This window comes from Clinocottus analis, unplaced genomic scaffold (genome assembly GCF_023055335.1).
Source record: "Clinocottus analis isolate CAN_PGR_092001 unplaced genomic scaffold, fCliAna1.0.p SCAF_9, whole genome shotgun sequence".
Taxonomy (NCBI): Eukaryota; Metazoa; Chordata; class Actinopteri; order Perciformes; family Cottidae; genus Clinocottus; species Clinocottus analis.
In genome coordinates this window covers 14,699,384-14,715,802 of record NW_027176251.1, presented here as the reverse complement: position 1 = coordinate 14,715,802, position 16,419 = coordinate 14,699,384, and the positions used below count along the sequence as shown (strand labels likewise).

The 16,419-nt window shown below is 39.8% G+C and overlaps 1 protein-coding gene across 1 annotated transcript; it reads left to right on the top strand.

The window, feature by feature from the left end:
- Positions 1-574: 574 nt before the first annotated feature.
- On the top strand, positions 575-14,719 carry hpn (hepsin). The gene is made up of 13 exons (XM_068570326.1): positions 575-701; positions 1,362-1,546; positions 8,412-8,519; positions 8,648-8,689; positions 9,055-9,184; positions 9,271-9,390; positions 9,584-9,624; positions 10,105-10,270; positions 10,373-10,563; positions 11,730-11,825; positions 12,148-12,290; positions 12,504-12,668; positions 13,007-14,719. The coding sequence occupies exons 2-13, from the start codon at positions 1,510-1,512 to the stop codon at positions 13,049-13,051; spliced, it is 1,284 nt and encodes a 427-aa protein (XP_068426427.1). The 5' UTR covers positions 575-701; positions 1,362-1,509; the 3' UTR covers positions 13,052-14,719.
- Positions 14,720-16,419: the final 1,700 nt, after the last annotated feature.

The window sequence follows — 16,419 nt, the reverse complement described above, 5'->3', positions numbered from 1 at the left end:
TAGTTCTCATGTCACCAAAGGGACGTGACTGTAAATAAATGTGTGGTTGGGAGACACTGTGTTTACCGGCCCAGTTAGAGACATGAAGCTTCATTTACATGAGCTGAGAGCAGCAATCTCTACACAAAATCAGCTGACATCCCTAAATCAGTTACCAATCGACTAAGTGTCTGTTAAATTATGTAATTTTCTTTGTAGGACAGTGTGTCCACCTGCAGCAGGTCTGCAGCTCGCGAGGTGTCTCGTGGCCCCGCGTGTCCACTCAGAAACGTTCCGCTGACGTCACTCGTGCCCCCCTCGTCTGCGCAGCAGAGCGCTCAAGGGACGACCACTTAAAACGGGAAAAGTTGGGATACACTTTCACTAACTTTGTCTCATTAGTCCACTAGTTTTCCAAATGTTGCTCTCTTTTTTATTAGAAGCGGGCGTTGGGGGGTTTTGGTTGACAGAAACGGTCGCTAAAACTGTGCTACTTTTCCCCTTTTTTCGAGGTCAGTAACCTGTGAAGAAAGCAAAAAAAAGAGAAGGATTTACTGCAAACTGGGATTTATCTGTGCTGGCGTTTAATCAGTAAGTTAGACTATGGTCGCCTGTTTTTGAGGCAGAACAGTCTTTTATTTTTTTATTTGTCAAAGGTTAAAAAAAGAAGATACTTTGTCACTAACGAAGGCCAGTACTACACCTGCTGCAAGAAAATACAGGTAAGTCACGTTTTGTTTCAGCTGTGTAGTTTGTGTATATAAACTTAGCTATTAGCTCGCTACTTAGTTGCCTGTTTCTGGTATCAACGACGTTAAATGCTTGTAGCTAACCTGGCTGTAGAGTATATCCTAAAAACTACTAGTTATTAGTTGATAGCTATTTCAAGTTAAACACGTTTTCAATCAAATCAAATAACTTATAATTTGTATAGTTTTCATTATGTCCACATTACAGTTTGTTGTGCTGAACGTTTATAATGTCCTTTGGTCCGTTTCACCAGTTTAACCATGTCTCTGCAGTCTAAAGTGATACAAATATAATTGAAAAATGTAATATATTTTCTCATTTTTTAACAGTGTTACCTGTACAATTTAGTAATTGGCGAAAATAATTTTCCAAATCGTTCTATTATTACATGTTAACTCCATATAATAATGCTTTGTAATCATTTGCTCCCAGTGGCCTGATATCACGTGTTTAACCTTTGGTTAATTAATAAAAACACCAGTCTTTTATATTAAGATGCTTGATCACGTGGACAGAAGGTACAGATTTGAGGAAAAGCTGTTTAACTTGGTCTAACTGTCTTTTGGACAAATGTTTATTTAAAAGATACAAGTGTTACATATGGTGTTTGACCCTCAATATTCTATTACCAGGCAAAAGTGACTGGCAAGGCCGTAGACCACCTTCACTCAGGATTCAAAGGGAGGAGGAAGAAAGGAAGGAAGGAAGAAAGGAGGGAAGGAAAGACGGACGGAAACAGATCATTGTGTACTGTTGCTCTCGGCTTCCTATTGTACATAGATGTATGCTGAGAAAGTTGTGACAGAGGGGAAGATGGGTGAGTGCACATAACACATACGCTGTTGGTCATTCCGTCATTTACACGCACACAGAGACACACACATTCACAAACACATAAACATGCACAGATTAAAATGCAGCGCGGGTCACACTGGAGCGCATGCTGCCTGTTTTCTGTATTTGGGACCAGACATCAGTCCACTTAACAGTTAACCATTAACTGGGTTGTTCAAAGCTGACTGACTGTCTCTCTGACATTCACTGGGTTTATTTTTCAAGTTTCTCTTTCAGCTTGAAAAGAAAAATCAACATAAACTTAGATTGGTTTTACAATTTCTTCATCAAATGCAATTTCTATAAGTCATTACTTAAATGTGATGTGTTGATATCTGGAGCCAGAAATAACCACTGTCATTGCCTCCAAATTACACTTAATTGTAGCATATTATATTCACAGCAATAACAAATCTCTCCTAGCAGTCATAAACAAACAACTCACTGTAGCTCTCAATGAAGCTCTCCTACCTGATCCCATCAAACACACTCCCAACACCATCAGTGAAGCACACATTTGAAGTTAAAACAGAGACTTCACATCTGTCCTGTTACGTGGCATTAGTGTTGGTCAGCTGTGCAGCTTTATGGCTTCTAATGAGTTTACTGCTAATTATATAATGCTGTTAAGGAAGTAAAGATAAGATTACACGCTTAATTTGACTGCAGCTAGAAGGAGCTTCTGTCAGTATGAACTGTGAAACCTTTATATGTTCGTACCCCACAGCCCTGTTTGACTAAAGTACACCTACCTTACATTGCAGAGACAAATCAAGTGCAATGAAGCCAGTAGTCTCCCATCAAGTGAAGTCTTTAGTTGAAAACTGGCATCTCCGAATCTTCTGCTGCTCTCCTCACCAGCTCTTCTGGTTGGGCTGTGACTTACTTTCTGTGTCTTCACATGGTCAGCTGTGGATTTGTAGTTTCTGTTGCCCGACTGAAGGGAGCCCAGCCAGATGCAATGATTCAGGCTGTGTCTTTGGTGTGTGTAATTACAAGAGAAACAAGGTCTAGTCAAGGAGTGGCCCACATGGTGCGGTTTATTTTGTTTTGAGTCTGCGCTTAGATTAGGTGGGACATGATCTACATTCAGAAACAAGCTGTGTTTACCTTCAACATGACATGCGTACAGTGTACATGTGTGAGCAAGTATGGACACACAAATATGCACATTCACACACATTCATATAGTAATCAAACTAGTACTGCACAGTATGATTGTGTTTATATTTACTTCTCTGTCATGGCAACTACTACGAATATGAGTCAAAGCTTCTGCTGTGTGTGTGTGTGAGAGGTTGTCTCCTGTTTCTGTGCTGTTATATCGGCTTCATACTGCGCTACCACACCACAGTTTACTTAAGTCTACTCAATAAGGACATATTCCTTAATATTACTTTTTAAAACCTTTTAAAAAGTCATTTTTGGAGTTAATGTATGTTCCATTTAGCTCAGCCTTGTTTTTGATGGACTAAATACACAATCTGTTCTCCCTGTTTTGACACTATTGGAATATGTTTCCTAAAATCTAATGTCAGTGGGCGGAGGATAACGCAGCAGCGGCTGACTATGCAGTGAGGTGTGGAGGGATCAAGAGACATAGTGAACATCAACCTCATATATAAAAGACGATGACATGGACTTTGAGTTTAGATTATTTTGTAAAACTAGTAGTTTCAAGGTTAACAATTAAATTTCAAAGCTAACTGTAAGATTGTTGTCACTCGCAAACTGTGATACATCAGGAAGCTTTGGAAAAACATAAAGATGATCTCCAGAGTGTTATCCAAAGAGAAAACTGAGTTCTGCCTCGTAGCTATGACTTCTGTTACCTCGCACGGCAACTTGATTCGTGCAAACACGTATTACACGAAAAAAATCCATCATTACAGGCTTCAAGTAATGTGATTGTGTCTAGGAAGCCGGTGCACGGTCCAATCAGCGTCCTCTGAGAAGCTGCTGGCAGCTATGGGCGGGGCTTAGAGGTTGTGTGTTTTATACAACAATTATAGAGCTCTACACAATTAAAGACTCTTAAAGAGCTTAGCGTAGATGCTGCAATAGTTGGGTAGACATTACTCAGTACTGTTTTTATATAGCAAATAGTTAATAAATGTTCTGAATGTTAAATGCAGCGTCTTGAAAGGAAAACAAATTATGTTGTGTCATTTCTTTTGTATCTTTAATTTCAGATTAACTACAGTACATCATAGTAGAAAACTTGGCTGATTAAGAAGACAAAAAGACACGCTTTTATCGTAATACAGAATGTGCTGTCTCTGTGAATTTTCATACTTTTCTCTCAGTTTTGGTGTGACGTGGGTATGAACAGCCACATATCTCATCTGGTACACAGCTGCTTCTTTTCACCCAACAGCATCGTGGTACAGTGGGAGGGCGTAATGAGTGCAAAATGAATGTTGTGACTCCCAGACACGCCTGTGAATGAGTAATAACACAGTGAACCTTTTCCACGCTTCTGCCTGGTCATGTGACTCATGGATGAGGATAGAAATAATAACCCAAAATAAAGTTGCATGCATGTGTTTTTGCGGAGATGGGCCACAAACAGTAGATGTTGACTCATTCTTACCTCTCGCACCAGCTTTATTTACCACAGCAGCAACAAACATGGCAACAAGTATCCAGTCCCGCTGTGGGGAAACCCTAAATATCTACTGCTTTGTGACATATTCCCTTTGTACCACTTGTTGATCTTTTTATTGAGCGAACATTTAGCTTGATAGCTTCAGCAAGTTCGTTGTTTACAAGCTTGAACAAAGTAGGAGATATATTCAGCAGTATCATAACACGGTGTCCTCAAGAAACTTTTGTTAGTAGATCACACATTTTGAAGTTTTTAAGTTGCTGTTTATTTCCTGAATAAAAAACTGTTATTTAACAGCAGTATCATAACACAGTGTCTTCAAGAAACTTTTGTGAGTAGATTTTGAATAACTCTGAATAATCTCGTGACTCGTCAAAGAAAAATCTTAGAAATTCTACGGAAGCATCACTCATGATTAGTAATTAGTAGAGTTGTCCATCCATCCATTTTCCGCCGCTTATCCGGGGTCGGGTCGCTGTGGCAGCACACCCAGCAGGCCGACCCAGGCTTCCCTCTCACCCGCAACATTTTCCAGCTCGTTCTGGGGGACCCCGAAACGTTCCCAGGCCAGCCGGGAGATATAATCCCTCCAGCGTGTCCTGGGTCTTCCCCGTGGCCTCTTCCCAGTTGGACGTGCCTGGGAAACCTCTATTGGGAGGCGTCCAGGAGGCATCCGGATTAGATGCCCGAACCACCTCAACTGACTCCTTTCGATACGAAGGAGTAGCGGCTCGACTCCAAGCTCCCTCCTGATGTCCGAGCTCCTTACCCTATCTCTAGTGGAATTGTGGATAAAGTTAATGTTGATATCCATCCATCGATTTTCATCTGCTTATCCGGGATGTTCATATCCCATTTACAATACAATACACCACCCGCAGCTTATAATCTGTTTTCAATTAACTATGCTATAAACTTAATATAGTTTTACAACTCTGTCTCGCTGTGGAGAACAAAACATTCTACTGTGTTCACACTATTACAAAATAAAAGGTATGCAACATGCCTACAATGGGTACTGCTACCATTTTTACCACCGCTGGGTACTCGCCGTCACATAATACCACAGTGGTTGCAGGTAAATCCCTGACTAATAACACACACATGCAGGCACAAACACACTCAGGAGAAGGCGGTCTCAGGTAGAAGTGGACACAATAGAGTGTTTGTTCTAGCCGGCGAGTTGATCGGGAAGAGCGCAGTGTTGGGGAAGAAGAGGATGATGAACGGGGGTGGGCAGCTCTGCCGCAGTTGGAGTTGAGGTGTGTGGAGAAAATGTTGGTGTATTTCCTGGAAAACACAATCTGAACAAAAAGAGTCGGGAATGTCCTTCTGATAATATGTCCAGTGGCCTTCATCAGATACTCATCATGTTCACTGCTTTTTGTTTCTCATCTTTACATTTTTCTACCTCGGTTTTCCTCATCTCTCTCTGACCTTTGTTAGTCAGAATGTAACAACCCGAGGAACAATACCACCATTATTATGCTGACTGTGAGTTTGGAGGAGCAGCCTGAGGAAGGGAGGAGGGGCGAGAGGACAGGTACAGAGGGAAAGGAGGGGCAGACAGGAGGCACAAAGAGGGGAGGAGAGGAAGGAGAGGGATGGGTACAGAGAGAGGCGAGGAAAGTAGAGACATTTAAGGGAAATGCAGTGAAGGACCAGATAGGGTTGGCCAGGGAGAGGCTGTAGTGTAGGGGGGCAGATGTGAGGAGATAGCTAGGAAGAAGGTTAAGGCCACTGCTATCGTGTTTCTCCATAACAATGTAGAAGTTATGCAACTGTGGGACCAAACAGTGAAAGTAGTCCATTGTTCCTTGTCACTCCTTGAGTGGTTTGCTGGCCCTTTAATGTCTAAAGAAGAAAATCCAAAAAAGCCTCCTCACTAACTGATTTGGGTAATATCCTGAAAAGTTGTGGAGCAGCACAAACAATTAGGCATTTGATAGGCCTAACTTTATAATTCCACCAAAGCATTTAAACTGGACTTGTTTTTTGTTTTGGTACTCGAGGCGTCACATGAGGACGACAGAGATGTGAGGGAGGAGGAAAATGTTGGAAGGAGAAAGAGGCAGGAAGGAAACCAGGCATGTCGAATGTTTTCTTTGATTCGGTAGGGAACATGTTCTTACAGTATCTTCGGTTGTTTCCTGGCACATTGATGGAAAGTATAACTATTACAGTCCAATGCCGTGTAATGAACAGAAAATCCACTCATGTACACAACAGCTAACTTTTTCCCTGCTTTTTTTCTATCAAGTAGTTACAGACACAGGCTGTGAGATTATTTCTAACTACTTGACTAAGGGTTACATTTGGCCCCTCAGAACGGACACCTCATTGTTATTCCTTCAGCTATCACCAAAGACAAACAGACACAAGTATCTATACATTTTATAGAAATGACCGATACTTGAGGTTTTGGTTCCCAGGTTTATCACGTTTTACTTCTGGAAACATACAGGCGTAATCAATCACACACTAAAGTCTGCATTAGGTTTACAAGGACCCGAGCTTTGCCATCGTCCATGTGTGTTCATTCTCATGGCTTGAATGTAGTGTGGCTGTCGTTAATGTTATTGCTAACACCTGTGTGCACAGGTGTAAATAAAACAACTAATGAGGTCTGAAATCCTTTGACTTGCTTCAGTGTTGTGCTTGCCGGCACACTGTCACCCTGTCGTGACCCACCGGGACATTTGATTGTAACGTCGCCTTCGTTAATGTCAATCGTAACACTTGTGCATTTCCTACTGTGACAATTCGTGCAAACACGTATTACACGAAAAAAATCCATTATTACAGGCTTCAAGTAATGTTTTGAAACATTCAAAACATTCAAGTTTTGAAATAGTCATCAATATAATCAGTCGGTTTATGCTGGTTAGAGCCTGCACCGCTCTAACTTTGATGATGATGATGATGACCACCATTGTTTTATGTAAATGGTTGTTACTGGAAAATAACTGAACTGTTTTTAATGATAAGGGAGGTGCATGGCAGGGTGACCGTTCACATAAAGAGACATGTTTGATACTATTTCCTCCCCCTCCACACTCGTTCTGCCTTACAATGACAGCTACAGGACAGGTGGAACTAATCAGATTAGTTTTGTTTCTCTAACATTACAAGTAATCTAGTAACCCTGGCAGTTAGCCAACATCCTTTGTCCCAGGACCCTGGACCTGACACAGCAGAATGGATTTATTCATGTTAATAATCAAACATGTGTTGTCCAATCTATTACATGTCTGTAATAAAGTAGAGAGGATAAGAGGGGCACAAAGGGGCACACTGAACAACACACATGTATACTGTACATGCACAAACTAGATCCGTTTAAAACTTTGTTCTTGCTTTGTAGAGAAATGACAGACTTTAGACTATTGATCCAATCAGCCTTTGCCAAAAACTGTGCAGCATGCCCCTTCACACTGGGACACAAGCTGATACCGGTCATTGTGCTGATGTTTGTTGTAGGGCGGCTGAAGCAGTAAAAAAAATGCCCAAATTACCAGCAACTAGCTTCAACCTTTGTCCTGTACTCATTAATTTGCCATAAGTATATTTGTCAAACAGAACAAGGATAACCTTAGTTCACTGTTTAGTTTTTATTTCATCACCCGAGTCTTCTTCAGCCACCTTTGTTTGTCTTGAGTGCTGCTGGGTATGTGCTTGATATTGAAAGTGTGCAAGTGACACATGACCTACGCTGTGTATACAAACATGTCAAAATTAGTGAAGCCCTGCAATGATTGATCGATTAGTTTTCAACTACTGATTTAATTACAACTATTTTGACAATCGATATATTAGCAAAAAAGCAAAAGTTCTCCAAGTTTAGCTTCTTAAATGTGAAATGTGGAATAAGTTTCTTTATTTCTCTAAGACCGTAAACTCAGTTTGTTTGAGTTGTGGACAAACCAAGACATTTAAGGACATTATCTGGGGCCTTAGAACACTGATTTTCACCATTTTATGACATTTCATACGAAACTACTCAATTGAACAAGAAAATAATTGACATATTAACTGACAATGAAAATACTCGTTAGTTGCAACTCTAAATAAGTGTATGTATACTTATTCCTATATATATATATATATATATATATATATATATATATATATATATATATATATATATATATATACTTATTTAGTGTGTGTTTGTGTGTGTGTGTGTGTGTGTGTGTGTGTGTGTGTGTGTGTGTGTGTGGTTGGTTATTTGTGTCTGCAGGGAACAAGGGCATCTCTCTGACCTTTGTGTTGACCCCCTGCCGTGTGATTGGGGTGTGCATGACACTGATGACCTTGGGAGCCATTGGAGCAGCCGTTTGGGCCGTAGGTTAGACCGCATGCTTTTATGCTTTCACACACACACACAGTGACACACATTTTTGTCAAACATATGATGACCAGTCTGTTAGTGTTTGCCACAATGTATTGCATTGACTTAAAATTTCCTTTCTGTAGTCACGTATTGCACAATGGATGAAGACACGGGATTGTATGATGGTGAGTAGAGGACAGGATTTCTGAGAAGAAGTTGTTTGTCTGTCTGTAACAGAAACAAAACACAAAATAAACTGCTGTTAATAGCTTCGTATACATTTATTTTAAAATGGGTATAATGAAATCAAATAACAAATGTAAAATAGGTTTTAAAAATGATAAGAACAGATGATTCAGAGGTTTAATGTACAAACAAGCAAAGACAGAGTTCTGTTTGTGGTCTCTTCTACGTGACATGTTGCTCAATAAGAGCTGGTCTCATAAAAATGACACTTATGATCATCACAGTGAGAAAAGAAAGACGTTAGCAGCAGTGTGTGCTATTGAACCAAATGTGTTTAAAGGTGACCCTGTGTCATTTCCTGCAGTCCAGGTAAATTCTGCTGACCAACGTCTCCGAGTCTTTGACTCTGCCCAGAGGAGGTGGCGTCAGGTGTGTTCCTCCTCAGCCGACGAGCTGCTCGCTAGCATCAGCTGTGAAGAAGTGGGCTTCATCAGGTGAGACGTTCATTTTCACAAGTCTATCTCCGTGTTTTCATGCAGCATCGCGGGACACAGGACTGAAGTGTGTGCGTTTGTTTCAGTGTGGTGAATCACTCCGTCACGTCAGTGCCAGAGGCTGGCGGAGATGTCGGGGAGTTCTTCTGCGTCAGACAGCAAGAGCTCAGCTATGGCAAGAAAATCAAAGACTCCTTGTTCCCATGGTAACACACACCTGATCTGGCACCTGTCTCACCGCAGGATAACCTTCAACCACACTGTCCTCTCTGTTGCTCCTGCTGCCTTGTCTTTCACTTGCCTGCTCAGTGGACAAAGAGAAAGCTGAACTGTTACTACGTGTGGCTGTTTCCTTTTTGTCTGTCAGGCTGTTGCTAAAGCTGTCTGTCTTTGTTTCAGTGACTGTGAGAGCAGGGAGGTCCTCACACTGTTGTGTCAAGGTAAGACGTGAGCTCAGGTGTGCTGGGCTTGTCATCCTGCAATACACCTCGATATACGTGCTTGTTCTTCTTACTTCCTTCCTGCTGCTGCTGTCAGGCTGCACAACCAACTGAGCTCACAGTAGATCACTAGACACTTAAAAATCACTTTTACCACTTCAACTGGTGCAATATAAATACATTTTTTATCTTTTCTGTATATAATACGGCTATTGTGGTTTCTTTACTGTTTTATTACTATTTTAATGTTTATTTATGATACTTTTTCTAAAATCTTATTTTACTCCGTGTCTCTTCTGTACACTTTATCTGTCTGCTGCTGTAATCCTGCAATTTCGCCACTGCAGGACTGATAAAGGATTATCTTATTTTATCTTATCTTCTTACTGTTTGGTGTTGTATTGTCTGTGACATTAAATGTTTAATGCTCTCACCTACAGTTTAGCCAGATGGTAAACACTCTCCTCTCTCTCCTGGCAGACTGTGGCAGGCGTAGTTTTGCAGCAGACCGTATAGTTGGCGGCGTGGTCGCCAGGCAGGGCAGTTGGCCTTGGCAGGTCAGTTTGGAGTACGATGGAGTTCATCAGTGTGGAGGAACCATCATCTCAAACCGCTGGATTGTCTCAGCAGCTCACTGCTTCAGAGAGTAAGTAATCTAGCCTGATTTTATACAGGAACCATATTTTATTGTCAAGCACATTGTGGACAAATTCAAATTGTGGACAAAATTGTTTTTATTTCATTCCAGCCGATATCGTTTCGTTAATCGCTGGCGTGTGCTGCTAGGCTCCATCTATAGTAAACCAGTCAACGCCAACGTGGTGGAGGTGAACACCATTGTTTACCACAGCAGCTACCTGCCCTTTGTTGATCCTAGCATTGATGACAACAGCAGGGACATCGCTGTCCTGGCCCTCACCCAGCCCCTCACTTTCAACGGTAGGCCACACGGAGGCATGCGCACCTATTCATGAGACACACACCTGACTCTTTCATTGCACGATGACAACGATTAGCAATGAGGAAGAACGACAAAGACCTGGAAAGAACCAGATAGACGAAGAGAGGCAGTCATTATAGTCATTTGTCTGCTTTATGTCTCCTGTTTCCCAGATTGGAGGCAGCAGGACAAAAGTTCTTTTATTCAACATAATTATATCAGCACCGAGCAGTAACTACCGGTTCCTCTCGGGTCTGAAGCTATCTTTGTAATCCCAGGACTCCTCTAGTTAAATATCCACACTTTGATAGGGAGAAAGGTAAATGGGTTTTCAAGACTCATCTTTCTGTGTGTGTGGTTTGCTCTGGCTTTATAGGTCTGAGAGAGACAGAGGCAGGCTTTGTGTGACGGTGTATGTCACCGCTCTGCACATATTTAACAGACGAGCAACTATGTTAAACTTCAGTCAACATACTTAATGGATTTTGAGGAAATGACAAATATATAAATGCAAATATACAATATAAACAGTATCTGCACCAACAAAGAGACCCATGCTGAGATATGGATATCCAGCACAGGAACAAAGCAGTGGCTCATGTTTATGAAATGTAAATGAAACTTGATTTACAGACAAATTGTAGAAGAAAAGTGTGGTTGATTCCACCAGTTTTCACATAAGTGTCATTGATGTTGATATAAAACATGACCCACCTTGAAGAACAGGAAACTTGAAGTGGAAACGATTGAAGCAATGTATAAGTAGGTCACCTCTGACATCTAGTGTTCATCTTTCAGAATTACAACCACAACATGGCACTGAAGGATAATAAAGTGAATGAGTCAGTGCTGTTGATAAACCAGTCGAAAAACATGTGGTTTAAAGCTTTATAAAGCAAAGATGTCGCATATTGTACATTTAAAGTGAGAGCAAGCTGACACATGTTTTTAAATAACAAAGATCTTTGAACTCAAATCATTAATATTGTATTTAATTTCGTAAGAATGATGGTTCTTTCCCACTGATTCACAATGACTGACTGTATTTCACCACTTCTTGTCTCCTGACACGTGTTGCAGTGGTTTGGATGATTGCGCGTGTGTTTGACGGTGAAGTATTATTACATGTGTTTATTTGCATCCTAATACATATGTGTGTGTGTAGAATACATCCAGCCTATTTGCCTGCCAGCCTACGGTCAGAGGCTGATAGATGGACAGATGGGAACAGTAACGGGCTGGGGAAATGTAGATTACCATGGTGAGTCGTCGCATTTCACTCCAGCCGCACTGTAATACACTGCAGGACATTTAATGTTGGGTGACATTGTTTGCGTGCGCTATTATAACACACGGCACCAGTGTATATGCTTTGATTTACATAAATACATAGAAAGGCAGTGAAGTCTTGATAATGAGATTTATAGCAATTAATACTTATGTTTTAAATGGATATATATATATATATATATATATATATATATATATATATATATATATATATATATATATATATATATATATATATATATATATATATATATATATATTGTTTTAATTTGTTTATGCTTTCTCATGTGCAGGTATTCAAGCAGATATTCTCCAGGAAGTGAACGTCCCCATCATCAGTGACGCTGTCTGCAACGCTCCTGACTACTATGACAATCAGATCACCACCAGTATGTTTTGTGCTGGTTACGAGAAAGGAGGCACTGATTCCTGTCAGGTCAGAGCGGGAATGTGTTTTTTTGGTGGATAAATACTTTGGGTTTCTAATTGGGGCGCTGCATGCTTTGTTATGTGCTTTCTTAAATATGCTTGTTTCTGACTATAATCTGAAGGTTTGTGTGTGCCTCATGTAACACCTGGTTGTTTTGATTTTCTTAATCAATGCTCTGTTATATTGTCTGTGAAGTGCTATGATCCTCTGTGGTTTCAGGGAGACAGCGGCGGCCCTTTTGTGGCAGAAGACTGCTTGTCTAAGTCCAGGCGGTATCGTCTGCTGGGTGTGGTGAGCTGGGGAATAGGCTGTGCTATGGCCAAGAAACCTGGCGTCTACACCAGAATTTCCCGATTTCTGCCCTGGATATCTACAGCCATGAGGGTGAGAGCCTGTGCTCCTTTTTTTATTATATATTGTGTTATTGCAAAGAAATAGCTGAGCCTCCACCAGAGAGTGAATTGACGACCCCTAACTACAGAAACAGAACAGTAACTTCTGGTTAGGTTATATTTAAATCACTCACTCAAATTTCTCTTCACACACAAAACATGTAGTCCTTCAACCACATTAAGGAATCAAAATGTCTGAATGAAGGACTGTGAAACACAACATACACACACGTTTATGTTACATGCTTGCTTCAGGATCTACAACCTTTAGTTTCTTCTCGTGACATTACAGCATGTTGAACAGTTTCTTCTCTCATCTCTCCCCTCCAGAACTATCACAACTCACCTGGGCTTCACAAAATGGCTCGGACATGAAATTCCTGCTCCCATGTCTCCACTTTTCCTACTCTTGGATGACAATATCAGAAGACCTGGAAGATGTCAACAGGGGGCAGTTGGACAGAGGGATGAACGTCTTCAGGGTTTCACATTGTCCTGCTTACCCAAAGTTTTTATTAAGGATTTAACTTGTTCCTGAACGTTCCCACATTGTTATATGCCAAGCAAGACCATTCTCCTTAAGATATACCCGGGATTTAATACACAGACAAAGCTCTAAAAGAAACATGACGTTTTAAACAGATCAGCAAAGAGTTATTGAAGTTGATTAACATTCTTGTTATGAAGTGCAGTGTTGATAAAAGTGCGAAAGAGAGATAATACATTTCCTATACTGGATTTAAGATACCAGTTTTGTAAAATATGAGATTCAGTCATGTTAGAAATAACCACTATAACTCGTGAGCTAAACAGCAATATGTTGAATTGAGACTTAAAGAGGCTCAGGTTCACCTTGAGAATGTTTGATGAAATTACAGGGATTCACACAATAAGACACTCAACTCCTTTTGTAGAGATTTTATTATGTTCCAATGAGTCATTTTCCTCAGTGCCAGACTTCCTCATGCCAGCGTGCACAGCAAGCCCCAAAGAGTGCAGACAGCACTGTTGGTGTGTAGTTCAGATATTGTGCAAACCCAACGCTTTCAGCACTTTTACATTGTGCAACACTAAGACGCGGGCAGACACACACACAACCTAAAATGTCAGTAATTTATGAGCTAAAATATTTCCTTGTAGGCTTTCTTTTGTAAAATCCCAGCACACATCAAGCTTTTCAGATCGTAAGAATCTCATTTTATAAGTGACTTTTCTTTGTTTGATCTTTTTATATGCAGTAGCCTGACCTTTGTGTGAAAAATAATTATTCATTCAAGGTCTGTCTTTATCAAATCTCCACATGGACTGGTGAAAATAATGCTTGTATTGAAATCAGTATTTTTGTTATCGCCTTGTAAATATTAGTCAATGTCTTGTTTGTGTAGCTGTTACAGATGTCTTACAGATTTAAAACCTAAATCATGTTCTCCGAAAATATTTCTTTCATCCCACCACGTATTGATTAGCGGATTTCAAATTCTGATGTTTCATCATATTAACGGTTTGTACTCATCCATGACCAATAAATAGTATTATATACTAAAACTCCCTCAGCATAAATCACCACAAAGTAGGTTTTCAATTAGACAGATTGGATTTCTTGTGTAGTTTAGATTCCAGTGGCACTTAGACAAGTATTTCTTTGACTAGACGTTCTCCTTACATATTGAGACAAAAACAAGAGAAAAAATATTTTTTGAAAAAAAGGTCAAATGCAAAGTATCCACCCTCTGGATTAAATCTCTGAAGATTTTACTGGACTATAAATACAAAGAGTTTCAACCCAATCTGTGGTCAACATGAGAAAACTCAGTGATTAAAATCCAACCGTCAAGATACAAAATCAAAACTATAATGTACTATTGTACTACTGTAGTCACTGCACCTGGCATAAAGAAAGGAACATGAACACAGATGTAAAATCCTTTCCTTTTTCAGCTCAAAAGAATGTGATTTATTTTGCATTGATGAAATCTCAAACTACTCACCACCAGTTCCCCTTCTGAAATACAGTTAACGCATTAACATGTATGGCATTTATGATGTGAGAGAAATAAATATTGTAAAAGTAAATTGTTGCATCGGCTATTTTATTGAAACGATAACAATTTGCCCGTAGTCATTGTGTAATGATATCACAGTTTACTTCTAAATCATTAATACCAAATGTACAGACTACAGTCAATCACAATCATACCGGAATAAACAGTATACTACACACAACAAGAAGAAATAAAAACTGAAATCTGAGTATCGGTGTTCAGTGTGTAGGACTGTAAAAACTAAAGTACAACAAGAAAGATGCTCTAAAATCTCTCTGAACCACATAACACAGGTTTTTTGATGATGATTTAGTCAGACTCAGCCAGGGAAGTGTAGATCACAGAGTCGTCATTCTCTCCATCTTTGGACCTAAAAGAAGAAATCATATGAAGTCAATGCAAAGATGTGAGAAACACAAATTTGTGCTCATCTGGGATGCTAATTGGGACAAATTAAAACTGAGAATAAAATGTGGACTAATCCCAAATTATTTCACTGAAAGGGTTAGGGTTAGTTTTACATTTCTTTGGCCAGTTAGCTAATAGTCATCAATATGGGAAATTTTCATTTTTTTCTGTGAAGGTCAAAGGTGTTGAAGTGTTTTTTTTATAACAGTTGTATATAAAACTGTACAGTAACAGCTGAATAAACGCTACACTTATGAACTTGACCGTCAGTGAGTAATAAGGTGCGCTGTGATCAATCAATGTTTTGACAGTAAACCTACCGGGAGTCGTCAATGTGAAGGGAACTGGGGTTTCCGGGTGCAGTGGTCCCTGTGGAGTAGGCAACCTTATCCTCATAAAGAGCCTGCGTGGAGAGGAGACGAGTCACAACAAAAGTCTTCTGCTGACTGATCGCTTTACTTCTCGTTATTTTAGCACCGTTGACGCCCATTGGGAACTTTGGTTCAAAAGTTCCGGTTTGAAAGAAAATGTAATTTAATGGCAACACCCCATGGAAAACTGAGATCTCTCACTTCTTCAAATAATTGTCTCTTGCTGAAGCGCAGAACATTTTTAAATATCCGCATTGAAAGGTTTCCTTCGTTTGCGTTACTGGCTGTGAGTTTACTCAGAATAATTTAATGAGTAGTATTGCATTGTTGCTGTTGAACCAGGTGAGTCATTAGGTCAAATTCTTATTTACGTATGCATAATAGTGGCCAGAAAAATATATTAGATGTACTCACTTCTTTCTTTGCACGGGTCCTCTCTTTTAGCCTACCAAGACAACAAAAAATAAAAATCCTTGATAGGACCACTGAGAACAGAACATCCTTAAATGTTTTTTAATCTTTGATGTGACAAGAGTATGTAATAAACAAATAGCTTTTTAAGGCATTTATTAATCTATCAGACAGAAACTCATGATAATATGTATCTTTGCAAATACAGTCACAACAGAATATATAGAATGACGTATATAATATTTCATGATTAGACACTAATGATATTTAAAGTTTACTAAAGATCACTAATATATCTGTACACAAAGTGTGTGTTTAAAAGTAGCAGCAGAGTGGAAATGTCACACAGAACATCACATGTAACTACAACATTGAATTTAGATAAAACACATTAAAAAAAGTTACATAACAGAAAAAAAAGACTAAGAATACAAATGAAATGAGTCACAGAGTCACACTCAAACATTCAGTGACTCACCAGAACAAAAATAGAGCCGCCACAAAAACCAAG